The 27,733-nt window shown below is 31.6% G+C and overlaps 2 protein-coding genes across 2 annotated transcripts; both read right to left on the minus strand.

Annotated features, from left to right (window-relative positions):
- Nucleotide 1: 1 nt before the first annotated feature.
- LOC135124061 (putative gustatory receptor 28b) lies at nucleotides 2–7,703 on the minus strand. The gene is made up of 6 exons (XM_064048923.1): nucleotides 7,061–7,703; nucleotides 6,784–6,959; nucleotides 468–572; nucleotides 285–350; nucleotides 144–233; nucleotides 2–87 (listed from the first exon to the last, which is right to left on the minus strand). Exons 1-6 carry the CDS (start codon nucleotides 7,701–7,703, stop codon nucleotides 19–21), a joined length of 1,149 nt encoding a protein of 382 aa, XP_063904993.1. The 3' UTR covers nucleotides 2–18.
- Nucleotides 7,704–21,787: 14,084 nt separating this feature from the next.
- On the minus strand, nucleotides 21,788–25,027 carry LOC135123905 (uncharacterized). The gene has a single exon (XM_064048764.1). It carries the CDS (start codon nucleotides 25,025–25,027, stop codon nucleotides 21,788–21,790), a length of 3,240 nt encoding a protein of 1,079 aa, XP_063904834.1.
- Nucleotides 25,028–27,733: the final 2,706 nt, after the last annotated feature.

Here is a 27,733-nt window from a genome sequence, read left to right on the forward strand (position 1 = left end):
CGTCTCGACTCTTTTTTCTTAACACGCGAGTTTATTGACCTGAAATTGATAGATGATGGTAATATAAGTTGTAGTGGCTCCGATGATCTAAAACATTTTTTTAAAGTACATAGTTTGAGATGAAGTGGTTAGGTGTTTGTTACTGTAAACGCGAAGGTTCCGTCTATTGGGAATAATCCAAGGGCTGTTAATGGTCTGGTTCTGTGTTTAATTTGAAGAGCAAACATTTTTAACTGAAAATAAGTTGAAATCGGAATTTAACCCAAGTCTGTGTTAGGTTTTACCTTTTCTTCAGTGTGTGTATCGGCGTGAATCATTAACTTACCAACCAAGTGTAGTATGGTTTGAGCCTAAAACAGGGTGGTAACAGAGCAATGAATAATACAGAATATTTTTCATGAGACTGCTTTAAGAGTCTCTATTATCTACAAAAACAAAACTTTACAATCTTCAAAATACTAACTTACTTCACTCGTTGTGATGTGTGCAGAAATTGCCTTTCTAGTTAACTCATAAATGCGAAATACAGCCCAAAAGAACCAGCCAAGTGTAGAAATCGGTCTAATGGAAATCTGCAAAAGTTAATTTTCGTCGTTTATTTGTACATTTTGAGACAATGTCTTGTATATAAAATTTATCATGCATATACTGCGAGATCAAAAATTGAACGAATTGGAGTTGGCGTCATTTGTCAAGCTTTAGGTGGTAGGTACTATTGCCCTCAATTTGGCCTAAATAATTTATTTTTGAAGGCTATTTTTCAATATTTTTATAAGTAAAATATATTAGTTTCCACTATAATAGCGAAACATTTGTCAATGTGATCCTTGAATTGTTGGTTGCATACTTTTCTTAAATTAAATTCTTTAAAACAGATGGTATGCTTGTGAAATTGCTTCTCATTGTTGTTTTAAATGAACAAAGACATGGTCCATCGGGCGACTGGTTACTTTCATGTTTTCTCAATGATTCATGGCCCATACAGTACTAAAAATAGGTCTGCGTTTCCGTCTGTCTTTCTGTCTCTCTGTCCGCCATCTGTGTTGATTTTTATAAGACAAATAATATCCGCAATTCTTGGACCGATTGTTGTCAAATTCCATGTATGTTTGGAATGTCATCTAGATGATAAAACGATAACTAAATTTTTCAATATAGTTTAAATTTTTTTCTTATTTGATTATTCAATTTTTCAATTTACTAATTTTTCAATCTACTAATTTTCCAATCTTGAAATTTTACAATTTTTCAATCTTTAATTTTTCGATTTTTCGATTTTATGCTATTTCGATTTCTCGACTTTTCGATTTCTCGATGTTTCGTTTCTTCGTTTGTAAGTTTTTCGATGTGTGGAAATTTTCGAGATTTCAGTTTGAGAATTTTCAACTTCTCGATTTTTCAGTTTTTCGATTCTTCAGTTTTTCAATTATGTACCTATTTATTTTTTTTTATTCTTACATTTTACGATTTTTTGATGCTCGATGTAGCCATTATTTAATTTTTAATACTTCAATTTTTCGATTTCTCTACATTTCGGTTTTTTAATATTTCGATTTTTCAGTGTTGGGACTTTGCGATTGTTCCATTCTTTAATTTTTCCATACTTCAATTTTCCAATTTTTGACGTTTCTAAATGTTCGATTTTTTAATTTCTCAATTTCTTGATTAATCGATTTTTTGATTTTTCGACCTTTCGATTAATTAATTTTTCGATGATACGACTTTTCAATTTTTTTATTTTCCTATTTCTCGAAAGCCAAATGAAAGGAAATGAAATGAAATGATTCGATTTTTCGAGTTTCGATTTGTCAATTTTTCCATTCTTTAGTTTTACGCTTTTTCAGGTTTATGATTTTTTTATGTTTCGTTTTCTTAAAGTTTCGATTTTTTACCTCAATTTTTCGACTATTCGATTTCTCGATTTTTCAATTTTTCGATGTTTCAGTGTTTGTATTTTTTAGTTTATCGATTCTTCAATTTTTCTTCAATTTTTCAATTTTTAGATAATTCAGTTTTCCCATTTTTGAGTTATTCAATTTTTAAAACTTATACATTTGACGACTTTTTTGATGTTTTGATTTATCTTTTGTTTAATTTTTATGCTCAATTTTTCGATTACTCGACATTTCGGATTTTCGATTTCTAAAATTTTTCGATTACTCGATTTACCGATTTTTCGATCTTTCGCTTTCTCAGTTTTTCAACATTTCAATTTTGGAAAATTTTCCATTTCTGATCTTTTCAGTTTTTCTATATTTTAAATTTTAGATTTTTCAATTTCTGTATGCTTTTGTTGCTCGATCTTTCGTTTTTTCGACTTTTTGGATTTCGCTATTTCGGTTTTTAAATTTTTCGATTTTTAAATTTTTTGATTTTTCGATTTCTCAGTTTTCCGGTGTCTCCATAATACGCTTTCTTAATTTTTCGATTCAAAAATTTTTCGATTTTTCAATTTCCCAATTTTTGACGTTTCTGATTTTCGATTTTTCGGTTTCTCAATGTCTTGATTATTTCGACTTTTCGATTAAACGATTTTTCGATTTTTTTATTTTCCCATTTCTCGAGAGCCAGAATTTTCGATGAAAATGGAATGAAATGATTCGATTTCTTGAGTTCCGATTTCTTAATTTTTCAATTCTTTAATTTTACGATTTTTCAGCTTTATGATTTTTCAATGTTTCGTTTTGATAAATTTTCGATTTTTCTACCTCAATTTCTCGATTTTTCAATTTTTCGATTTTTCAGATTTTCGATGTCTCAGTTTTTGTATTTTTTTAGTTTATCGATTCTTCAATTTTTCTTCGATTTTTCAATTTTTAGGAATTTCAGTTTTTCGATTCTTCATTTTTTCAGTTATTCAATTTTCAAAACTTTTACATTTTTCGATTTTTTTTGATATTTTGATTTAGCTATTATTTAATTTTTAATACTAAAATTTTCGATTTCTCGACATTTCGGTTTTTCGATTTTCATTAATCCATTTCTCTATTTTTCGAGCTTTCGAATTCTCAATTTTTCAACATTTCAATTGTGGAAAATTTTGAATTTATGGCCTTTTCAGTTTTTCGATTTTTTAAATTTTAGATTTTTCAATTTCTGATTGCTCGAGCTTTCGATTTTTCGACTTTTTGAATTTCTCGATTTTCGAAATTTTTTCTTGTTCGATTTTTCAATTTTCCTGTGTTTCAATATTACGATTTTGTAACTTTTCGATTTCAAAATGTTTCGAATTATCAATTTTACAATTTTTGACGTTTCAGATTTTCGATTTTTCGGTTTCCCAATTTCTTGATTTTGTTTCGATTTTTAGATTAATTAATTTTTCGATTATACGACTTTTCAATTTTTTTATTTTCCATTTCTCCAGAGTTTTCGATCAAAATGAAATGAAATGATTTGATTTTTCGCGTTTCGATTTCTTAATTTTTCAATTCTTTAATTTTAAGATTTTTCAGCTTTATGATTTTTCAATGTTTATTTTTCTTAAATTTTCGATTTTCCACCTCAATTTCTCGATTTTTCAATTTTTCGATTTCTCAATTTTTCAGTGTTTCAGTTTTTGTATTTTTTAGTTTCTTTATTCTTCAATTTTTCTTCGATTTTTCAATTTTTAGATATTCAAGTTTTAGCATTTTTCAGTTATTCAATTTTTAAAACTTTTACATTTGACGATTTTTTTGGTGTTTTGATTTAGCTTTTGTTTAATTTTTATACTCAATTTTTCGATTTCTCGACATTTCGGTTTTTCGATTTCTAAAATTTTTCGATTATTCGACTTCTCGATTTTTCGATCTTTCGCTTTCTCAGTTGTTCAACATTTCAATTTTGGAAAATTTTCAATTTCTAACCTTTTCAGTTTTTCGATATTTTAAATTTTAGATTTTTCAATTTCTGTATGTTTCTGTTGCTCGATCTTCCGATTTTTCGACTTTTTGGATTTCGATATTTCGGTTTTTAAATTTTTCGATTTTTAAAATTTTTGATTTTTCAATTTCTAAGTTTTCTGGTGTCTCAATATTGCGCTATTTTAATTTTTCGATTCTAAAATTTTTCGATTTTTCAATTTCCCAATATTTGACGTTTGTGATTTTTGATGTTTCGGTTTCTCAATTTCTCGATTTTTTTCGGCTTTTCAATTAATTGATTTCTCGATTATACGATTTTTCGATGTTTTTATTTTCCCATTTCTCGAGACCCAGAGTTTTTGATGAAATTGGAATGAAATAATTCGATTTTTTGAATTTCGATTTCTCAATTTTTCAATTCTTTAATTTTACGATTTTTCAGGTTTATGATTTACCAAAGTTTGGCTTTTTTAAATTTTCAATTGTTCTACCTCAATTTTTCGACTATTCGATGGCTGTCAATTAATTGATTTTTTGATTATACGACTTTTCGATTTTTTTATATTTCCACTTCTCGAGAGCAGAGTTTTCGATGAAAATGGAATGAAATGATTCGATTTTTCGAGTTTTGATTTCTCAATTTTTCAATTCTTTAATTTTACGATTTTTCAGGTTTATGAATTTTCAGTGTTTCGTTTTCTGAAATTTTCGATTTTTCGATCTCGATTTTCAACTATTCGATTTTTCAATTTTTAGATATTTCAGTTTTTCGATCCTTCACTTTTTCGATTATTCATTTGACGATTTTTCTGATGTTTCGATTTAGCTATTATTTAATTTTTAACACACTCAATTTTTCGATTCCTCGACATTTCGATTTTTCGATTTCTGAAATTTTTTGATTTTTTGATTTCTAGATTTTTCGAGCTTTCGATTTCTCGTTTTTTCAACATTTCAATTTTGGAAAATTGTCAATTTCTGGACTTTTCAGTTGTTAGATTTTTTTTAATTTTATGTTTCTGTTGCTCGATCTTCCGATTTTTCGGCTTTTTGGATTTCGATACTTCGGTTTCGACTTTCTCGATTTTTTAAATTTTTAATTGTTCAATTTTTCGGTGTTTCAATATTGCGATTTTTAATTTTTCGATTCCAAAATTTTTCGAATTATCAATTTTACAATTTTTGACGTTTCTAAATTTTCGATTTTCTGGTTTCTCACTTTCTCGATTATTTTTCGATTATTCGATTACTTGATTTTTTGATGATACGAATTTCAATTTTTTTATTTTCTCATATCTCGAAACCCCGACCTTACAATGATTCGATTTCTCAAGTTTTCAATTACTCAGTTTTTTAATTCTTTAATTTTTCGGTTTTTGAGGTTTGCGATTTTTCAGTTTTTCGTTTTCTTGAATTTTCGATTTTTCTACTTCAATTTTTTGATTATTCGATTTCCCAATTTTTCAATTTATTGATGTTTCAGTGTTTGTGTTTTTTAGTTGATCGATTCTTCAATTTTTTTTCGATTTTTAAATTTTTAGGTATTTCAATTCTTCGATTCTTCAAGCTTTCGATTTTTCAATGTTTCAACATTTCAATTTTGGAAAATTTTCAATTTCTGTATGTCTTTATTGCTCGATCCTCCGAGTTTTTTTTTAAATTTCTCAATTTATCAATTTTACAATTTTTGACGTTTCTAAATTTTCGATTTTTCGGTTTCTCAATTTTTCAATTCTTTAGTTTTACGATTTTACAGGTATATGATTTCTCAATGTTTCGTTTCCTTAAATTTTCGACTTTTCTACCTAAATTTTTCGACTATTCCATTTTTCGATGTTTCTGTTTTTCGGACCTTCACTTTTTCAATTATTCATTTTTTAAAACTTTTACATTTGACGATTTTTTTTGATGTTTTGATTTAGCTATTATTTAATTTTTAATATTCTCAAATTCTCGATTTCTCGACATTTCAGTTTCTTGATTTCTAAAATTTTTCGATTTTTTGATTTCCCGATTTTTCGAGCTTTCGATTTCTCAATTTTTCAACGTTTCAATTTTCGAAAATTTTCAATTTCTGGATCTCTAGATTTTGGATCTTTTGAATTTTAGATTTTTCAATTTCTATATGTTTCTATTGATCAATCTTCCGATTTTTCGACTTTTTGGATTTCGATATTTCGCTTTCTGAATTTCTCGATTTTTAAAATTTTTGATTGTTGAATTTTTCGATACGATTTCTCGAGCTTTCGATTACTCAGTTTTCCAGTTCTTTAATTATTCACGTTTTTCATTTTTCAGTGTTTCGTTTTCTTAAATTTTCAATTTTTCGACTGTTTGATTTCTCAGTTGTTAAATTTTTCAAGGCTTCAGTTTTGGAATTTTTTAATTTATGTAGATATTCTTCAATTTTTAGTCGACCTTTCAATTTTTCAGTTCATTAATTTTTCGATTTTTTGACTTTTCGTTTTCTCGATTATTCAGTTCTTCGATATTTCTTTTCAATTTATCGAATTTTTCAGTTTTTTGATGTTTCGATTTCTCGATCTTTCATTTTTTGGACTTCTCGATCTTAATTTTTCAGTTTTTCGATTTTTCAGTTATTCGATTTTTCGATTTATCAAGATTTGTGTGTTTCAATCTTTCGATTGTTCAATTTCTCAATCTTTCGATTCTTCAAATTTTCGATATTTGAGTTTTACGACTTTCCAATTTTTCGATTTTTCGATTTTAAAATTTTGCGATTTAGCAATTTTCCAAGTTTTGACGTTTCTCAGTGTTTCGGAAAGCTCAGGCGCCGTGGGAGTGTTATTTATTTTATCACTGTTATCAGAAAACAAACATCCTAACCTTTTTTAACAATTTTTCATAGTATGAAACTTATTCAAGTGTAAATATTTTAGAGTGACTGTGTTTACGTTAAACCAAACAATTAACTTACGCTATAGTAACAGTAGCAGAAGGCAAAAACGACAGTATTAAACTGAATAAGAGATCCCACTATCACCAAAAACCCAAAAACTTTGTTAACAACATCGTGCAAATCGCACAACTTATCGTGACACGCTATACAAATATCGAGAACCTTATCATCAGGCTTGGAATTCTTAATCAAATCTACAACAAAGTCAAAAATATAAGTACAAAAATAGCGACCAACCCACCACTAATAGCAAGCTTTTTCTCTTTCGTTATTCTTGCTTTATCCCTCAACGAACTCCTTTCACCCAGTTTCTTCAAAATCAAACCAATCGCCTCAAATCTCTTACTCAAAACAACATTACACGTCACAAATAAAGTTTCTCCATGATGGACTAAACTGAAACTGTAGAAATGACAGAAAAGCAAAATGGGAGGAAGCCGATCCATTTTTTCTTTTCCTCTTTTCATATTCCAAAGTTGCATCACCACATTACTCACAGTCAAAGCAGGACCGCTTAGATTGATAGCCAAGTAGGTGTAAAAATTGTGGTTGATTTTGTGCCCAATTTTGGTGAAAGTTTTGTCAATGGTGGCAACAGTGTTGAAAAAATTTTTGACGTGGTGTTTGTGGAAGTAGCCTTGGATGAGCAAAGCCCAAGTGCCCAAATCTCCTACAAGTGTCACCACCAAAGTTAGCAATTTTGCCAAAGTGTTGAAGTTGTAGAGAGTTCCGTCAGTGATTGGATTGAACGCCAACGTACTCATATATACCATAGTAGTGAACAAGACGAAATAAGTGAAAATAATAGCAGAACACCACTTATTCGTGGCGAGGATCACGCGTTTGCCTATTTTACTAAAATAGGTTGGAAAAATCCCCAGAAATAGGGCAATATAAATGCTGACACTAACGGATTCGTAAATATTTTGTTTCGTCATGGTGACAAATTCACTCTGGTGGTTTGTCCAGGCCAGACTCAAATTAAATTAAAATTACTCCCTTGGGTGGCATTATTTTATGATGTAGATTGTAATCGATGATGGTAGATATAAAAGTATCTCTTACATGTACCTTTCACTGGAATTAATAGATAGCAATTTGTAATGGTTCAACGTCTGAGTCATTTGACCAAATAAGCTAGACAAATATCAATGAACTCTTTTCAAGCCTACGTGTTATTTATTCACGAGGAAATCCCGTTCTACGAGGTATTCGTGCTTTTATGAGTTGAACATCTGTCGGTGCCAGGTGTTGGTTCAACTCGAAGGGGTGAATAATTTAGATAAGTGAAATGTTCAGGCAGCTGCTATAAAAAAACATTATTTAAGAACTTCATTATTTGTTAAATTTTACTCAGTAAGATGATTATTTCAATAATTATTGACTGATTTAGAAATGACATTTAATTTATCACGTGACATGTTCATGCAAGAATAGAATGAAATACGTTCAAAGAAAACAACACGCAGAGGAAAAACCAAGTCTTTGTGTCATGAAAGGAAGCAGCTGTGAACTTGAATACTTAAATGCAGGATAGATTCCAGTGAGATAAAACACAAGTGGGTATCCCAGTGGGCAAAAGCTTTTTTTTCACTAGAGGAATAAACAATTTTGCATTACACGTAACTGAAAACAACCTATACAGGGTCGCTTGAATGTATGGAAATGGTTAAATAAGTACAATCTTTTGAGCTTTCAGTGTTTTATTTTTTATGAATTTGAGTGCCGCACTGTTTTTTTTTTAATTCAGAAAACTCTTGGGTACTCATGGTGTATTATTTTAGGAGCCCATGGAGATTTTTTTGTAAATTATTTAAAACAATTTACAAAATCAGTCTTATCTTAGCAGGTACTAGCCCCGCCCACCCACCCTCTCTTTTCTTGGAAGGTATGTTATTTGCCAAAATCGATCTTATTTTAGGAGGTACTAACCCCGCCCACCCGCCCTCTCTTTTCTTAGAGGGTATTTCATAGGCCAAAATCAGTCTTATCTTAGCAGCCCTCTAAGAAAATAAAGAGCGGGTGTGTGGGGCGAATACGTGCCAAGATAAGACTGATTTTGCCCAATAATATGAAAAATTTAGAAATCGAAAAATCGAAAATTTAGAAACGTCAAAACTCAAAACTCTGTCATTAAAATATTTGAAGAATTGAAAAGAAATATCGAAGAACCGAGAAATCGAAAAAACGAAAAGTCAAAAAATCGTACTAAAAAATCGGAAAATTGAAAAATTGAAGAAAAGTTGAAGAATCGATTAACTAAAAAATCCCAAAACTGAACGTCGAAAAATTGAAAAATCAAGAAATCGAAAAATTGAGGTCAAAAAATCTAAAATTTGATAAACGAAACATTTTAAAAGTGAAAAAGCAAAAACCTGCAAAATAGAAAAATGAAAGAATTGAAAAACTGAGTAATCGTAAACTCGAAAAATGGGAAAATAAAAAAATCGAAAAATTTATCGAAAAATCAAGTAAGTTGAAAAAATTGAGAAATTGAGAAAGCGAAAAATCGAAAATTTGGAAACGTCAAAAACTGGAAAACTAAAAATCGAAAAATTAAAAAATCGTAATATTGAAACACCTGAAAATTGAAAAATTGAAAAATCAAGAAATCGAAAAATCAAAAAATTGAGGTCGAAAGATCTAAAATTTGAAAATCGAAAAATTTTAAAAGTGAAAAATTAAAAACCTGAAAAATCGAAAAATGAAAGAATTGAAAAACTGAGTAATCGTAAACTCGAAAAATGGGAAAATAAAAAAATCGAAAAATTCATCGAAAAATCAAGTAAGTTGAAAAAACCGAGAAATTGAGAAAGCGAAAAATCGAAAATTTGGAAACGTCAAAAACTGTAAAACTAAAAAATTGAAAAATTTTAGAATCGAAAAATTAAAAAATCGTTATATTGAAACACCTGAAAATTGAAAAATTGAAAAATCAAAAAATCGAAAAATCAAAAAATTGAGGTCGAAAAATCTAAAATTTGAAAAACAAAAAATTTTAAAAGTGAAAAATCAAAAACCTGAAAAATCGAAAAATGAAAGAATTTAAAAACTGAGTAATCGTAAACTCGAAAAATGGGAAAATAAAAAAATCGAAAAATTCATCGAAAAATCAAGTAAGTTGAAAAAATTGAGAAATTGAGAAAGCGAAAAATCGAAAATTTGGAAACGTCAAAAACTGGAAAACTAAAAAATCGAAAAATTGTAGAATGGAAGAATTCAAAAATCGTAATATTGAAACACCTGAAAATTGAAACATTGAAAAATCAAGAAATCGAAAATTCAAAAAATTGAGGTCGAAAAACCTAAAATTTGAAAAACAAAAAATTTTAAAAGTGAAAAATCAAAAACCTGAAAAATCGAAAAATGAAAGAATTGAAAAACTGAGTAATCGTAAACTCGAAAAATGGGAAAATAAAAAAATATCGAAAAATTCATCGAAAAATCAAGTAAGTTGAAAAAATTGAGAAATTGAGAAAGCGAAAAATCGAAAATTTGGAAACGTCAAAAACTGGAAAACTAAAAAATGGAAAAATTGTAGAATGGAAGAATTCAAAAATCGTAATATTGAAACACCTGAAAATTGAAACATTGAAAAATCAAGAAATCGAAAATTCAAAAAATTGAGGTCGAAAAATCTAAAATTTGAAAAACAAAAAATTTTAAAAGTGAAAAATCAAAAACCTGAAAAATCGAAAAATGAAAGAATTGAAAAACTGAGTAATCGTAAACTCGAAAAATGGGAAAATAAAAAAATATCGAAAAATTCATCGAAAAATCAAGTAAGTTGAAAAAATCGAGAAATTGAGAAAGCAGAAAATCGAAAATTTGGAAACGTCAAAAATTGGAACACTAAAAAATCGAAAAATTGTAGAATCGAAAAATTAAAAAATCGTAATATTGAAACACCTGAAAATTGAAAAATTGAAAAATCAAAAAATCGAAAAATAGAAAAATTGAGATCGAAAAATCTAAAATTAGAAAATCGAAAAATTTTAAAAGTGAAAAATTAAAAACCTGAAAAATCGAAAAATGGAAGAATTGAAAAACTGAGTAATCGTAAACTCGAAAAATGGGAAAATAAAAAAATCGAAAAATTCATCGAAAAATCAAATAAGTTGAAAAAATCGAGAAATTGAGAAAGCGAAAAATCGAAAATTTGGAAACGTCAAAAACTGGAAAACTAAAAAATCGATGAATTATAGAATCGAAAAATTAAAAAATCGTAAAATTGAAACACCTGAAAATTGAAAAATTGAAAAATCAAAAAATCGAAAAATCAAAAAATTGAGATCGAAAAATCTAAAATTTGAAAAACGAAACATTTTAAAAGTGAAAAATCAAAAACCTGAAAAATTGAAAAATGAAAGAATTGAAAAACTGAGTAATCGTAAACTCGAAAAATGGGAAAATAAAAAAATCGAAAAATTCATCGAAAAATCAAGTAAGTTGAAAAAATCGAAAAATTGAGAAAGCGGAAAATCGAAAATTTGGAAACGTCAAAAACTGGAAAACTAAAAAATCGATAAATTGCAGAATCGAAAAATTAAAAAATCGTAATATTGAAACACCTGAAAATAAAAAAATTGAAAAATCAAGAAATCGAAAAATCAAAAAATTGAGGTCGAAAAATCTAAAATTTGAAAAACGAAAAATTTTAAAAGTGAAAAATCAAAAACCTGATAAATAGAAAAATGAAAGAATTGAAAAACTGAGTAATCGTAAAGTCGAAAAATGGGAAAATAAAAAAATCGAAAAATTCATCGAAAAATCAAATAAGTTGAAAAAATCGAGAAATTGAGAAAGCGAAAAATCGAAAATTTGGAAACGTCAAAAACTGGAAAACTAAAAAATCGATAAATTGTAGAATCGAAAAATTAAAAAATCGTAATACATACTGAAACACCTGAAAATTGAAAAATTGAAAAATCAAAAAATCGAAAAATCAAAAAATTGAGGTCGAAAAATCTAAAATTTGAAAAACAAAAAATTTTAAAAGTGAAAAATCAAAAACCTGAAAAATCGAAAAATGAAAGAATTGAAAAACTGAGTAATCGTAAACTCGAAAAATGGGAAAATAAAAAAATCGAAAAATTCATCGAAAAATCAAATAAGTTGAAAAAATCGAGAAATTGAGAAAGCGAAAAATCGAAAATTTGGAAACGTCAAAAACTGGAAAACTAAAAAATCGATGAATTATAGAATCGAAAAATTAAAAAATCGTAAAATTGAAACACCTGAAAATTGAAAAATTGAAAAATCAAAAAAATCGAAAAATCAAAAAATTGAGATCGAAAAATCTAAAATTTGAAAAACGAAACATTTTAAAAGTGAAAAATCAAAAACCTGAAAAATTGAAAAATGAAAGAATTGAAAAACTGAGTAATCGTAAACTCGAAAAATGGGAAAATAAAAAAATCGAAAAATTCATCGAAAAATCAAGTAAGTTGAAAAAATCGAAAAATTGAGAAAGCGGAAAATCGAAAATTTGGAAACGTCAAAAACTGGAAAACTAAAAAATCGATAAATTGCAGAATCGAAAAATTAAAAAATCGTAATATTGAAACACCTGAAAATAAAAAAATTGAAAAATCAAGAAATCGAAAAATCAAAAAATTGAGGTCGAAAAATCTAAAATTTGAATAACGAAAAATTTTAAAAGTGAAAAATCAAAAACCTGAAAAATAGAAAAATGAAAGAATTGAAAAACTGAGTAATCGTAAAGTCGAAAAATGGGAAAATAAAAAAATCGAAAAATTCATCGAAAAATCAAATAAGTTGAAAAAATCGAGAAATTGAGAAAGCGAAAAATCGAAAATTTGGAAACGTCAAAAACTGGAAAACTAAAAAATCGATAAATTGTAGAATCGAAAAATTAAAAAATCGTAATACATACTGAAACACCTGAAAATTGAAAAATTGAAAAATCAAAAAATCGAAAAATCAAAAAATTGAGGTCGAAAAATCTAAAATTTGAAAAACAAAAAATTTTAAAAGTGAAAAATCAAAAACCTGAAAAATCGAAAAATGAATGAATTTAAAAACTGAGTAATCGTAAACTCGAAAAATGGGAAAATAAAAAAATCGAAAAATTCATCGAAAAATCAAATAAGTTGAAAAAATCGACAAATTGAGAAAGCGAAAAATCGAAAATTTGGAAACGTCAAAAACTGGAAAACTAAAAAATTGAAAAATTGTAGAATCGAAAAATTAAAAAATCTAAAATTTGAAAAACGAAAAATTTTAAAAGTGAAAAATCAAAAACCTGAAAAATCGAAAAATGAAAGAATTGAAAAACTGAGTAATCGTAAACTCGAAAAATGGGAAAATAAAAAAATCGAAAAATTCATCGAAAAATCAAGTAAGTTGAAAAAATCGAGAAATTGGGAAAGCGAAAAATCGAAAATTTGGAAACGCCAAAAACTGGATAAACTAAAAAATCGAAAAATTGTAGAATCGAAAAATTGTAGAATCGAAAAATTAAAAAATCGTAATATTGAAACACCTGAAAATTGAAAAATTGAAAAAGCAAAAATTTTAAAAATCGAAAAATTCAAAAACCAAAATATCGATATCCAAAAAGTCGACAAATTGAAAGATCGCCCAATAGAAATATAAAAATAATGAAAAATCTAAAATTTAAAAGAATAAAACACTGAAAAGTTTAGAAATTGAAAAATTCCCAAAATTGAAATGTTAAAAAATTGAGAAATCGAAAACTTGAAATATCGAGAAATCGAGAAATCGAAAAATTGAGAATTAAAAATTAAATAATAGCTAAATCAAACATTAAAAAAAAATCGTTAAATGTAAAAGTTTTAAAAATTGAATAATTAAAAAAGTGGAGAAAATTGAAGAATCGATAAATTAAAAATTTCAAAAATTGAAACATCGAAAAATTTAGAAATCGAAAAATTGAAAATCGAGAAATTGGATAGTCGAAAAATCGAAAATTTAAGAAAACCAAACAGCAAAATCGTAAACCTGAAAAATCGTAAAATTAAACAATTTAAAAACTGAAAAAAACTTTGGGTTTCGAGAAATGCAAAAATAAAAAAATCTAAAAATCAATTAATCGAAAATTCAAAAAATCGATCAATTTAAATTGAGAAATTAAAAAGTCGAAAAAAAACCGAAATATTGAAATCCAAAAGTCAAAAAATCGAAAGATTGAGCTATCGAAACATACAAAAAATTAAAAAGTATAAATTTTAAAACATTGAAAAACACCGAAAAGTCCAGAAATTGAAGAATCGAAAAATTTTAAAAATCGGCAAACCGAAATGTAGAGAAATCGAAAAATTGTAGTATAAAAAATTAAATAACAGCTAAAACGAAATTCGTAAAATGTCAACATTTTAAAAAGTGAATAATTGAAAAATTGAAGAATCGAAAAATTGAAAAATTCTTAATCTGAAATCTCGAAAACAGAAATCAGAAAATCGAAACATGGAAAAGTTGAAACATCGAGAAATCGAAACAGCAAAAGATCAATAAATCGGGACATCGAAAAGTCGAGAAATCAAAAAATTTTAAAACATTGATAAACACAAAAATCAAAAAACCAAAAAGTCGGAAAATTGAACAATTGAAAAATCGAAAAATCCAGAAATCGAAAATTTGAAAAATCGAAAAATTAAAACAAAAATTTAAACCGAAAAATTTAAAAATCGGGGAAACCAAAATTTTAAGAATCGAAAAATTGAAAAATCGAAAAATTTAAAGCCAAAGAGTCGAAAAATTGGAAGATTGAAAAATCGAAAAATTGGAAAATCGAAAGAATAAAATAATCGAAAAATCCAAACGAAAAATCAAGAAATCGAAAAGTCGATAAATCAAAAAATTATTAATCGAGAAATTGAGAAATCGAAAATGGAAAATTTAGAAACGTCAAAAATTGTAAAATTGAAAAATCGAAATATTTTATAATCGAAAAATTAAAAAATTGTAATACTGAAACACCGGAAAGTTGAAATATCGAGAAATCGAAACATGAAAAGATCAAGAAATTGAGGAATCGAAAAGTCGAGAAATCAAAATACCGAAAAGTAGAGAAATCGAAATGGCACAAAATCCAAAAATCTAAAAATAAAAAATTCAAAATTGGAAAATTTAAAATTTAAAAAAATCGATAAATCGAAAAACCAAAAAACTGCAAAATCGGAAAATTGAACACTCGAAAAATTGATAAATCCAGAAATCGAAAATTTGAAAAATCGAAAAATTAAAAAAAAATTTTAACCGAAAAATAAAAAATCGAGGAAACCAAATTTTTAACAATCGAAAAATTGAAAAATCGACAAATATAAAACCGGGAAATCGAAAAATTGGAAGGATAAAAAAATCGATAAATCCAAACGAAAAATCAACAAATCGAAAAGTCAAAAAATCGAAAAATTTATTAATCGAGAAATTGAGAAATCGAAGATGGAAAATTTAGAAACGTCGAAAATTGTAAAACTGAAAATTCGAAATATTTTATAATCGAAAAATTAAAAAATTGTAATATTGAAACACTAGAAAATTGAAAAACTGAGAAATTAAACAATAAAAAATTGCAAAACCCAACACTGAAAAATCGAAAAACTGACAAATTGAGAAATTGAAAAGTCCCTTAGCTGAAATGTCGAAAATTTGGCAAATCGAAAAAATGAAACGTCGGAACATACAAACTCCCAGAAATCGGATAATCGAAATATCGAAAAAAATTAAACATCGAGAATTCGAAACATCAAAACATCCAGAAAAGTCGAAAAGTCGAAAAGCCGAAAAATAGAGAAATCGAAATGGCACAAAATCCAAAAATCTAAAAATTAAAAAAAAATTTAAATCGGAAAATTAAAAAATCGATAAAACGAAAGTTCTAACAAACCAAAAATGTAAGTCGAAAAATTGGAAGATCAAAAAATCGAAAAATTAGAAAATCGAAAGGGTAACAAATCGAAACATCGAAAAATTTAAGAACCGAAATATTGCAAAAAACGAAAACTCAAATATCGAATAATTGATAAAACTCTAAATCGGAAAATCGAAAAATTGAAATATTGACAAATAGAAAAGTCGAAAAATAAATTTTAAAAATCGAAAAATTGGGAATTCTAAACCTGAAAAATGGAAAAAGTGAAGTACGTATTGAGAAATCGGGACGTCGAACAATCGAAAAATTGAAAAGTAACGAAATCGATAAATGGGAAAATAAAAATATCGAAAAATGTAAAAGTCGAAAAAAAAATCAGAAAATTGAAAAGTAAAAAATTCGATTAATTGAGAAATCGAAAATTTAGAAACGCCAAAAATTGAAAAATCGCAAAACTGGAAAACCGTAAAACGGCAATATTAAGAAATCGAAAAATAAAAAATTTAAAAATTGAAGAATCAAATAACTGAAAAATCCTACATGCCCTTTAATTACATTTATTACCTACAACATATTTTTACATAAAGCATAAATACGCTACAAAATACATGTTTTGCTACATCAACAGATGTATTTTAACACACTAATAATGTGTCGGACCTAATTCTACATTAATATCTAGTAATTCGTCACTTAAAATTAAACTGGTGTTTTCTAGGAACTTGTAATCAGTATTTATATTAATTACGTCTTTTACTTCTTTATTTACAGATTCGTTTATTTTTCTTGAAATACTCAAAGTATTATCACTTTATCAGATTAATTAATTATTATTAAAGGCAACAAAACAAGACCGTTCCTCGAATGTCGCAAACTAAGCACAAAATCCTATCCCCGATATCAGGAGAACATACGTTGGAAAGTATGTGATGGACGGCACTCAGAATTAAATTTAGCAAGCAATAGTTTTAGAAGGTGAATTTCTTAACCATGATGCTATTTTTAAATTATGTTTTCGTTTAAATACGATATGAAAAATGAAAAAAAAAGTATTTGATGGACTTGAAATGGTCACCTTAAAAGTATAAACTGACGTGATATGGTAACATGATTTTGTTGTTTTCTCATTACTCCAAGTTGATTCAGAATCTCAGTGGGTGAATCTCAGTTCAGGTCGATTTGAAATAAGACGTTTTACAATCACTTACCGTCCTCGTTAGGTAAAATTAAGTTACCGCCCGCACAACAGTTTGTAAGTGAACAAAATCGTAAATGCAAAAAACCCCTATAGGAATATGGCGCATATGCCCCTAACTCAGCACGAAACTTATTCCTATCATCAGGAGATCATAAATGAACACAAGTTTGAGGACTTTATCTCTAAAAAGATAATGTGTGATCAGCAAAAATCGCGTTTTAGCTAACACTGGATGGTGATCTGTATTTCTCCTTTCTTGTTATGTAAACAGAATTATCCATAATATAATATAAACCAAAAATTTTGTTAAAATATTGGACAAATCGCACATTTCTTTTAGTTTCTTTTATTGAATTTATACAAGTTCCTAACTTAGGTTTTTGTTAGTAACCCCACAGATGAAATATAAATTGAGATTGTCGACTTAAAAGTACCAAATTAACACCAGTCAGAACAGTCTCGTTCCTACATGTTGATTCAGAATTCTCAAAAAATATATCAAGGAAATTGTGGAAATTAAATTGTAGTTTATGGTTTCCACATTTTTTTAGTCTACAATTTTACGAATTTTTAGATTGCATCAGTTTTGCCATTTATGGTTGCTGAACGTTCTGTTCTATATTCTATAAGTGACGAAGTTTTAGTTCGAAATTAAAAATTGTTTTCGAACATTTTGGTAAAAATCGTCGTTGTTTTATTTTGTCAATTTTAAGATGTACAATTTTTGTATTCACTTGTATCTGAACTCTTCGATTTTTAATTTCAAACAACAGTTTCACCATTTTTTACCTTTCTTATACTATATTAGAAAAACACAAACCATATTTTCGATTTTCTTGAAAATACCGACACCGAGCGTTGGTAAGGTAACATTTTACAGAGTTGGGCGGAATAAGCTTGGAGGAAACCGACAGTGTCGGCTTTATTTTACGTATTTGGACGGAATAGGTTTGGAGAAGTGAGATCGAGCTGTAGACTTTGCCATTCGTTTGGTACACCCACGGACCAAGTGCTACTTATATTATTAAAACACTAATAAACCCAATCATACAGAAAAACAGACATCTAAAACCCAGAGGCTAGGCGGGAATCGAACCCGGGACTAACAGCTTGTCGATCAGATGCGACTCTGTTGTATTCTATTAGAACAGAAACATTATTTCCGATTTTCTTGAAAATACCGGCGGCTGTAGGTTATATTTTACGGAGTTGGTTAGAATAGGTTTGGAGGAGATCGACAGTTTAACCTATTCTCCATTTGTACACAGCAATGTACACAGTTACGACCAAGAGTTTTTAAAATATTTTTAAATATTTTGCTAAAATCAAAAGTAATGAGTATATCAAACTTGATTTCCTGCTGATGAATCTCACTAAAGTATAGAGACCGATTTGAAATAAGTCTTTCTATAATCAATTAGCGTCCTCGGGAGATAAACTTAAGTTACCGCCCGCAAAACAGCTTGTAAGTGAACAAAAACGTAAATGCAAAAAACTCTATAGGAATACGGTCCATATGCCCCTAACTCAGTACGAAACTTATTCCTGTTATCAGGAGATCATAAATGAACACAAGTTTGAGGACTTTATCTCTAAAACACTAGATGGTGACCTGTATCTCTCTTTTCTTATTGTGTAAACAGAATTATTAATAAACCAAAAATTTTGTTAAAATATCGTAGAAATCGCACAATTCTTTTAGTTTATTTTATTGAATTTATACATGTTCCTAATTTAGGTTTTTGTTATTAACCCCGCAGATGACAAGCCTACAGACCACAGACGAAATATAAGTTAAAATTGTCGACTTAAAAGTACCAAGTTGACGTGATAGCTTTCGAACTGTTGCCCTTCTATGTTTGTCCCTTGATTGCAATCTCGTTCATCCAAGTTGATTCAGAATTTCAAATAGTCCAGTTTTCAGTAAATCTATCAAAAAATTGAATTGTGGTTTGTGGTGTTCACATTCTTTTAGTTTACAATTTTACGAATTGCTAGATTGCGTCAGTTTTGCCATTTATGGTCGCTGAACGTTGTATATTCTATAAGTGACGAAGTTCTAGTTCGAAATCACAAATTGTTTTGGAATATTTTGGTAAAAATGGTGGTTTTATTATTTTTTCGATTTTAAATCGTACAATTTTTGAATTCACTTCTATCTGAACTTTTCGATTTTTAATTTCGAACGACAGTTTCATCATTTACGTTAGATCTCCTTACTATGTATTTATTATTATTTTAAAATGTATCGCTGTTTTATTCTATTGTAGAGCAGAAACACCTTACTTTTTCCCTTTATTATACTATATAGAAACACATAAACCATATTTTTGATATTCTTGAAAATACCGACAGCGAGCGTAGGTAAGGTAACATTTTACCGAGTTGGGTGGAATAGGTTTGGAGGAGACCGAGAGTGTGGTAGACTTTTGTTTACCGAGTTGGACGGAACAGCTTTTTGGAGGAGATCGAGTCTTGACTTTGTTTAAACCAATCGCCCGGTGCAGCCACGGACCACGTGCTATTTATATTATTAAGACATTCCGAATCCAACAAACTCAATCATATAGAAAAACAGACATCTAACCCATCGGCTAGGCGGGAATCGAACCCGCGACTCACAGCGTTACGATCAGGTGCGACTCTGCCATGTCTACCTGGCTGTTTCATTCTATTATAAGAGAAACACATTTCATTCCTTTATTATATATTTATTACATAGAAACACAAAACAATATTTACTGACTACAGATGAAATATAAGTTAAAATTGTCGACTCAAATGTACCAAATTGACGTGACAGCTCTCGAACTGAAGTTGCCATTCCATATTTGTCCCTTGATTGCAATCTCGTTTCTCCAAGTTGATTCAGAATTTGAAATAGTCCAGTTTTCGGTAAATCTGTCAAGGAAATTGTTCCAATTATGGTTGAGATTTGTTGTTTCCAAGTTCTTGTAGTCTACAATTTTACGAACTTCTAGATTGTGTCAGTTTTGCCATTTATGGTTGCTGAACGTTGTATATTCTACAAGTCACGAAGTTTTGCTACGAAATTGACAATTCTTTTCGAAAATTTTAGAAAAAATATTCGTTTCCTTATTTTGTCGATTGTAAATTGTACCACTTTTGTGTTCAGTTGTATCCCAACTCTTCGATTTTTAATTTCCAACGACAATTTCCCCATTTGTTCTTTTTTATTTATTTGTATATAAAAAAAAATATAAAATACTTTAAATTTCAGTCAAGGTAGATTTAAGGCTAATATGATTTAAATGGATCGTGGTTTGACATATATAACTAAAAGTTTATATATCTACGAGATAAACGATTAAATTTCTCGGATATGCGCACATACCTACTAGAGTAAGGTCTCCAAAGTCCAAAGTACTCAGAACCGTTATCTTATCAGTGATCACGAAACAGTATTTTGTCGCAAGCAGCAGTTGTGTACAGTCCACCGATACGTCTAGTGTACCTCCAAAAAAATGTACATGTTTTGATATAATTTCCAAAGATTTAGATGAGAAAAACTAATTTTTTTCTCATGTCATGTAACATTTATGAGTTTTTTAAATTGGATTGTAATAAATATCCGACAGGTAAACTACTTTTTTCTTTTTATTTCGGTTAGCGTTTTATAGGAATACTCGTGAGTGGAATGATTTGCATTTTTCTCTCAGCAGACATTTGCAGTGGTGACGTTTCAAACTTGTTTAGATTTGTTTAGACAGGAGAGTGCAAATTCCAATCAGTTAGCTAGAAATCCTATTTTGGTCGAATTTTATGAAATATAAACTATATTTCGACATTTTCTGACGATTATGATCCACACAACGCACTTACAGCATGCAGAATCGTCTCAGTTTGGCAAAAGGAGACGTCTGGGTTAGTTTCTCACATTTTGGCGTTCGTGGATTCAAGAAAATTGTTAAAAAACTTCAGAAACGTTACTTTTAAAGCGTTTTTTTGTGGTTTTAAGTTAATCAGACACCCTATGGGCTCAAAAAGAGGAAGGAAAGCATCAAATTTTAGCTAGATATCGTATTTTACAGTCCCTTCATGCTTCAACCAGACGGTGTCATGCTACCGCTTCAAAGCTTGTTAATCTGTTGAACAAAATGTAACACCACACTCAGTATAAGACATGTTTCGGTAAGTATGTGAGAACCACATAGCACTAGAAATGAGAAGGAAATAAAATTGTATTTAATAGAAACCTAACTTTTTTTTAAATAGTTCTTAAAATGTTATACCTATGTATATATATTTTTTCCAATAGCTGGGTAACCTAAGGGGGCAATTGCAAGTTGGATTTGGGATATCGCAAGTGCCTCTTGCTACCTTGAAATTGGCCCCACATATAACAAATGACGTTGTCAAGTTGCACAATGATGACAGTGCAGAATCAGTATGTTGGACGTAAAGGCTTTGAAAACACCTTTTTTCGCGGCGATTTTACAATTCCAAAAAAAATATTAAAACTTGGATCGAAGCTGACAAACGCACCAAAAGGTCACCTACCTTGTTTTGTTCAGCCTCCTGGGTTGAGGGTTTGTAGACCGCATGCACAAAGGAACCACGTGTCTAAGTTTCGCGACAACAATTCGCGATTTACGTCACACAAGATGGCAACTGCGTTCACTTAACGCCCACCTTAGCGATGTTACCTCTCTGAGGGTTTCTCGATCACTCTGTTCGATAACAGCGCCAACCCCAAGTACCGGGCCCTTTTGCTCGGTACTATGGCGCCTCTTGGAAAGTGACCAAAATACACTTGTCAGCAATCCGCGGGAAAACAAACAAAATCAAAACAAAATATTAACAAACTTCGAGCCGGAACATTCCGCCCACCAAAAGAAAATTAAACAATTTTTTTTTTTTTTTTTAAACGTAGGTTCCAGCACAATATAAGGTTAATTGACAATCTAAAAACTAATGACTAAAACTAAACACAATATGAATGCAAACTATTGACGAGGAAGCGGGCACAGCTTCACTCGAGGACGTGTGATCATGCCGCAAGTGGTACGTACTTGTGCAACTCGCACTATACCGTCTTTTCCCGGGTGCAGATCGACAATTCGGCCAAGTTGCCATTGCAACGGGGCCACCGAATCACCCTTGAATACGACCAGCGCACCTACCGACGGCAGGTTATTCGACGTGTTCCACTTATGCCAAACATCCTGGTGCAACCGTTGCACGAGCTGCCATCTACTTAGCCGATTTGACCGCATTGTCTCCAACGGTTCATCGGGATTATCCGCGGAGGCGGGACACAGGGGTCGCGAATTCAACACGGCTTCAAATTGCGCCAACACGGTACTAAATTCTTCGAAGGTTAGGGGTTGCTCGCCTACAACGCGCTTAAGATGGGATTTGAACGATTTGACGCCCGGCTCCCATAATCCTCCCATATGGGGGGCCGACGAGGGGTTAAAATGCCATTTGAGGGTGCAGTTACCGGCCGCTGCTTGCAATAACAAATACTGTAATATCCGGAATCTGACATGTAAATGTTTCCGATGAGCGGCCTCTAGTTCGGTTAGACTGTGCGAGCGCGGCAATAACAAGGGGTGCTTAGTTTCATAGGGCAGTTCCGTTTGGTGCAATCTTCTAGTGACGCGAATCAAACCGTCGTCCAGGAACGGGGTCAATTCGTGGAATGGTTTTGAACACGTGCCATTCTTTTGCAATGAACGAATTTCATTGGCAAACACTTTACTTTGTTCCATTCGCACAGGTATTAACAACGCATGATGCAATTCCCTTCTGTGTACTTCAAGTTCCCTACCGGTACCAACTTCTAGGTCTACTTGTAGAGGCCACTCAGTACCTGTCAACCACATGGGATCCGCCCACCATAGCGGATGTGTGACACGCTCCTGTAAAAGTAACCCCCTCGAGGCGCAGTCGGCTAGGTTATCAGGGCCGCTTCCATGATTCCATGCCGAAGGTTCGAATATACCTTGTATGGGCGCGATTTGATTTGCAACAAAAGTGGTCCAATGACCGGGCCGCGACTTAATTCCCGTTAGCGTTACTCTTGAGTCGGGCCACGCACACACCCTGTGTGTGTTCAACACACCCTTGAGGGTTTCCCGGGCAAATGACAATAGGTCGGCCGCAAAGAGGCGCGACTCAGGGACGAGAAAACGGCGCACTGCTGATTCGGAGGACCGACCTAATAAGGACGGCGTCTTGTCGGCGAAAGGTAATTGAACATGGTAACTACCCTGGATGTCACATGCGATCGACGACGTGACTTTTTCCTCACACCAAGCGTCTTGCGGGGCCACCATATTGCGTTGTGGGACTTGCTCACGCTGCCTAACGCGTTTTAATGCGGCGTCTACAGAGTTGTCTATGGACGTACAAAAGGACCTAACCGCGGTTTGTTGTTTGTTACGCTTAACACCCCCAATCAGTACCCACCCGAAAACAGTATTTAACGCGGACGGTTTCTCGAGCCCACCTTTCCTGAAGCCGGATGTCACGATTTGTCCGTAAACATCAGCACCCAACAAGACATCCACTTGTTGTGGCTTACCGAATTCCGGGTCAGCCAATTTCAAATTGCGTAGGTGACGAAATTGTCTCAACTGATCTTGAGACACTGGCATTGTGGGGACGTCACCGCAAATTTGAGGCACAACTACCATCTCGGCCTTCAACGAGAAATTACGCACTAAATGCGACCTCACTTCGCATTTTAATACACCCGACGTACTGCTTGTCGACATTTGATTTAAGCCTTGAATAGGTACCACCGCGTTAGTTTGAGGAAGCCCTAAAACCTTTGCACAGCGCTCTGTGACAAAGGTGGCCTCGCTGGCAGTGTCCAAAAGCGCCCTAAATGCACGGTATTTACCTCGCGAATCCACCACAATTATTCGCGCGGTCGCCAGCAGAATGAAACTACGGGTCGGAATCGCGTTAGTCATAACTTTGACACCGTCGTCGGTAGATGGGTTTTCCACAACCCCTGACGCCTCTCCCGACTCTGCACTAGGTTTGGGGACAAAATGTAATAATGTGTGATGCCTACAATTACATACTCGACAGTTTACTTTAGATGGGCATTTGCTAACCGAATGTACCCTCGACAAACAATTATAACACAGATTTTTCTTACGCGCGAAAGTATGTCTATCCCGTGGTTCCATTTCTAAGAAAGCATCGCATTTCGTTAATGGGTGCTCATCTGAACAATTAAGACATTGTTCCTTGCTGATTGGTGATCGCGTGACAAACGATGACGTCACTGGACGCTTAGCAGGTACGGAAGATGCAGCTGTGGGTTTATGAAGGGCGGATGCGGAATTATGACCCATTGTCATAACGGAAGTTTCCAACGCGGTACAATGTTTAAGCAAAAATTCTTGGAGGTCATTGTAAGCAGGTACGGAATTTCCTACAATACTCAACTCAAATTTCTGTTTCCACGTGGTGTCCAGTTTTTGCAACATTAAATTTAATAACGTGAAGTCCCACAAATCGACTTCATCGTACTGCTTCAACGCGGCCAAATTTTCAGAGAACACGTTTAACAAATTTCGCAACAAACTCGGCGAATCTCCATTCACTTTGGGTGCACTATAGATCGCTTGCCAATAATTTGTCAATAATACGCGCTTATTGTTATAACGCGCCACCAGCGCATCGAATGCGATAGCATAATTTGCCGCCGAAATCGGCAAATTTTTGATGACGGTAGACGCCTCGCGAGACAATGACGTCGACAAATATTGAAATTTTTCAATTGCGCTAAGATTTGGGTTATTGTGGATAAGCGACCGAAACAAATCATAAAATGTGGGCCAGTTTTTGATCTGACCGTCAAACGTCGGAATTTGAATTTTGGGCAATTTGACGTTGTTTGATGTTAAATTGCCCCTGGGTGCGGATGACTGCGCGGCCTCGCGATTTAATTCCGCTGCAACCGATTTAATTGAATACTGCATATCGTCAAATCTTGATTGCACCTCGTATTGTTCGTCTAGCTGCTCAGGGGTGGTGCATAATTCGACAATCTGCAACTGTCGCTGCTCAAACTGGGCAACAATATGGTTTAAGTCCGCAGCTCGAATAAAAAACTCTCCTCGTACAGTTTCGTGGACTCTGGCTTGTTGCGATAGATTCACTAAAGCCTCCACGCGTTTGATCAAACTAGCGCGTCCATTACTTAGTGCGGCGACGGTAGCCATGATGTAAGCTCGAAGTTACGTATTTCGATAAATTGAAAATCAAATGAAAATGCGTGCTAATCACGCTTAGCAAAACCACAACAAATTTGTGCTGGAATCTACAAATCTCTCGTAATTACCCTAAATCCGGCTCGAAGGACCATATGTTGGACGTAAAGGCTTTGAAAACACCTTTTTTCGCGGCGATTTTACAATTCCAAAAAAAATATTAAAACTTGGATCGAAGCTGACAAACGCACCAAAAGGTCACCTACCTTGTTTTGTTCAGCCTCCTGGGTTGAGGGTTTGTAGACCGCATGCACAAAGGAACCACGTGTCTAAGTTTCGCGACAACAATTCGCGATTTACGTCACACAAGATGGCAACTGCGTTCACTTAACGCCCACCTTAGCGATGTTACCTCTCTGAGGGTTTCTCGATCACTCTGTTCGATAACAGCGCCAACCCCAAGTACCGGGCCCTTTTGCTCGGTACTATGGCGCCTCTTGGAAAGTGACCAAAATACACTTGTCAGCAATCCGCGGGAAAACAAACAAAATCAAAACAAAATATTAACAAACTTCGAGCCGGAACACAGTATTTCTAGATTCCTGTTGTGTAAATAAAATTATTAATAAACCAAAAGTTCTTTTAGTTTTATTTATTGAATTTATACATGTTACATACATGTTTTGAACTTAAGTACTTGACTACAGATTAAATAAAAATTGAAATTGTGGATTCATAAGTACCAAATGACGTGATAGTTCTCGAACTGAAGTTGCCATTCTATGTTTGTCCCTTGATTGTGTCAAAAACTTCACTATTTTACTCATTTCTATATTTTATGATAATTGTTACCTCAATGTACGTTGAAAACAAAAATTTAAATGTTGGTAAAATCGTCAAAAGTGTTTTCAAATGTAAATTGTTTTTTGGTCTCCCGCCGATCTGTAATGCAAGGGATTATGGCATTCATGAAATTAGCTAGGGCACGTGCTATTTATTTTATTAAGACACTCCGAACCCAACAAACTCAATCATATAGAAAAACAGACATCTAACCCAAAGAAGGCTAGGCGGGAATCGAACCCGCGACTCACAGCGTTACGATCAGGTGCGACTCTGCCATGCCTACCTGGCTGTTTCATTCTATTATAAGAGAAACACATTATATCTTTCCTTTATTTTATTTTTATTACATTTAAACAAACAGTAATCATGTTTCCGATTTTCTTGAAACCGACGCAGCGGTATGTTGCATTTTACCGAGTTGGGTGGAACAGATTTGGAGCAGACCGAGAGTGTGGTAGACTTTTGTTTACCGAGTTGGACAGAATAGCTTTTTGGAGCAGATCGAGTCTTGACATCTAACCCATCGGCTAGGCGGGAATCGAACCCGCGACTCACAGCGTTACGATCAGGTGCGACTCTGCCATGTCTACCTGGCTGTTTCATTCTATTATAACAGAAACACATTTCTTTCCTTTATTATACACTAGCTGACCCCGTGAACTCCGTTTCACCTACAATTTAATTTTGAATCTGCAAAATCGGATGCTTTGAAATCTTGCAGATGTTTTAAACGTATGATAAGCATAATACATTTTTATTCAAAATATATTTACTTATCCCCTTCAAAAAATTGATGACGTCAGCCCAAAATTTTGCCAAATGAATCCTATCTAAAATGTCCAAAATAGGATGAGACTATACTTGTGATTTATCATTCCATTCATATTTTTTAGTTTTGCTTATAGGGGGTGTCTCAAAAAAATTAATCACTGAGTCAATTTATTTTATTGATTGAATCAAGAATTGCAAAACTGAATTTTTAAATATTGCAGACGTTTTGAAGTTACTGTTTGACATGGTAGGTTTTCAATCAAAATATATCTGTTTATCAAGCCCAAAAACTTGAATACGTCATCTCAAGATTTTGCCGAATAAAGCATATCTAAAATGTGGAAAATATCATCAGTATATTTTCGTAATTTATCATTGCATTCATATTTTTTAGATTTGCTTTTACAGTGACTCAAAAAAATATAAGGATCAGTCAATTTTAGTGAATAACTCAAGAGTTGCAAAAATGAATACTTTGAGACCTTGCAGACGTTTTAAAGTTATTGTAAGCATGGTAAATTGTTAAGAATATTTATTTATTCCCTCCAAAAAATTGATGGAATGGCTCACTCGATTTTCGCAGATAATTTTGGGAATACAATACAGTTATTTTTAGTATTACACTGCACCAATCCAAGGTGGTATACGTGTTGATAGTAAATGTTGATTAGGTCATCACAAAATTGTGTGAAGAAATGACTCAACTCGAAAATGCTGAATATGTTTCATTATACTTTTGGTGCGAAGGAAGTTCTGTCGAAACAATATTCAATCAATTTTTTGACAATGGTTGATATAAATAAAACTCAGTAGATGCTCATACTCGAAATACAAAGTATCTACTCGAATATCAAATCAAAATATTTCTAGTTTTTTTAGATGTTACTAATAGTTCAGTAAGTAACAGTTGATGCTCAAGTGGCATCTCGATACAACAAAAAAGGACAACAGTGACAGTATTCAACCATCAAGGCAAAAATCGAGTCACCAAAATATAAGTTAGTATGGGGTAGACACCTTAAGATGGGAATCTCTATGGCCAGTGTTAGAAAAAACGCACTGCACAATTTATGCATAAATAAAAGTTAATTACATGAAAAG

The sequence above is a fragment of the Zophobas morio genome, unplaced genomic scaffold, assembly GCF_036711695.1.
Source record: "Zophobas morio isolate AGI-343-1 ecotype UQ-CSIRO unplaced genomic scaffold, CSIRO_AGI_Zmor_V1 ptg000007l, whole genome shotgun sequence".
NCBI lineage: Eukaryota > Metazoa > Arthropoda > Insecta > Coleoptera > Tenebrionidae > Zophobas > Zophobas morio.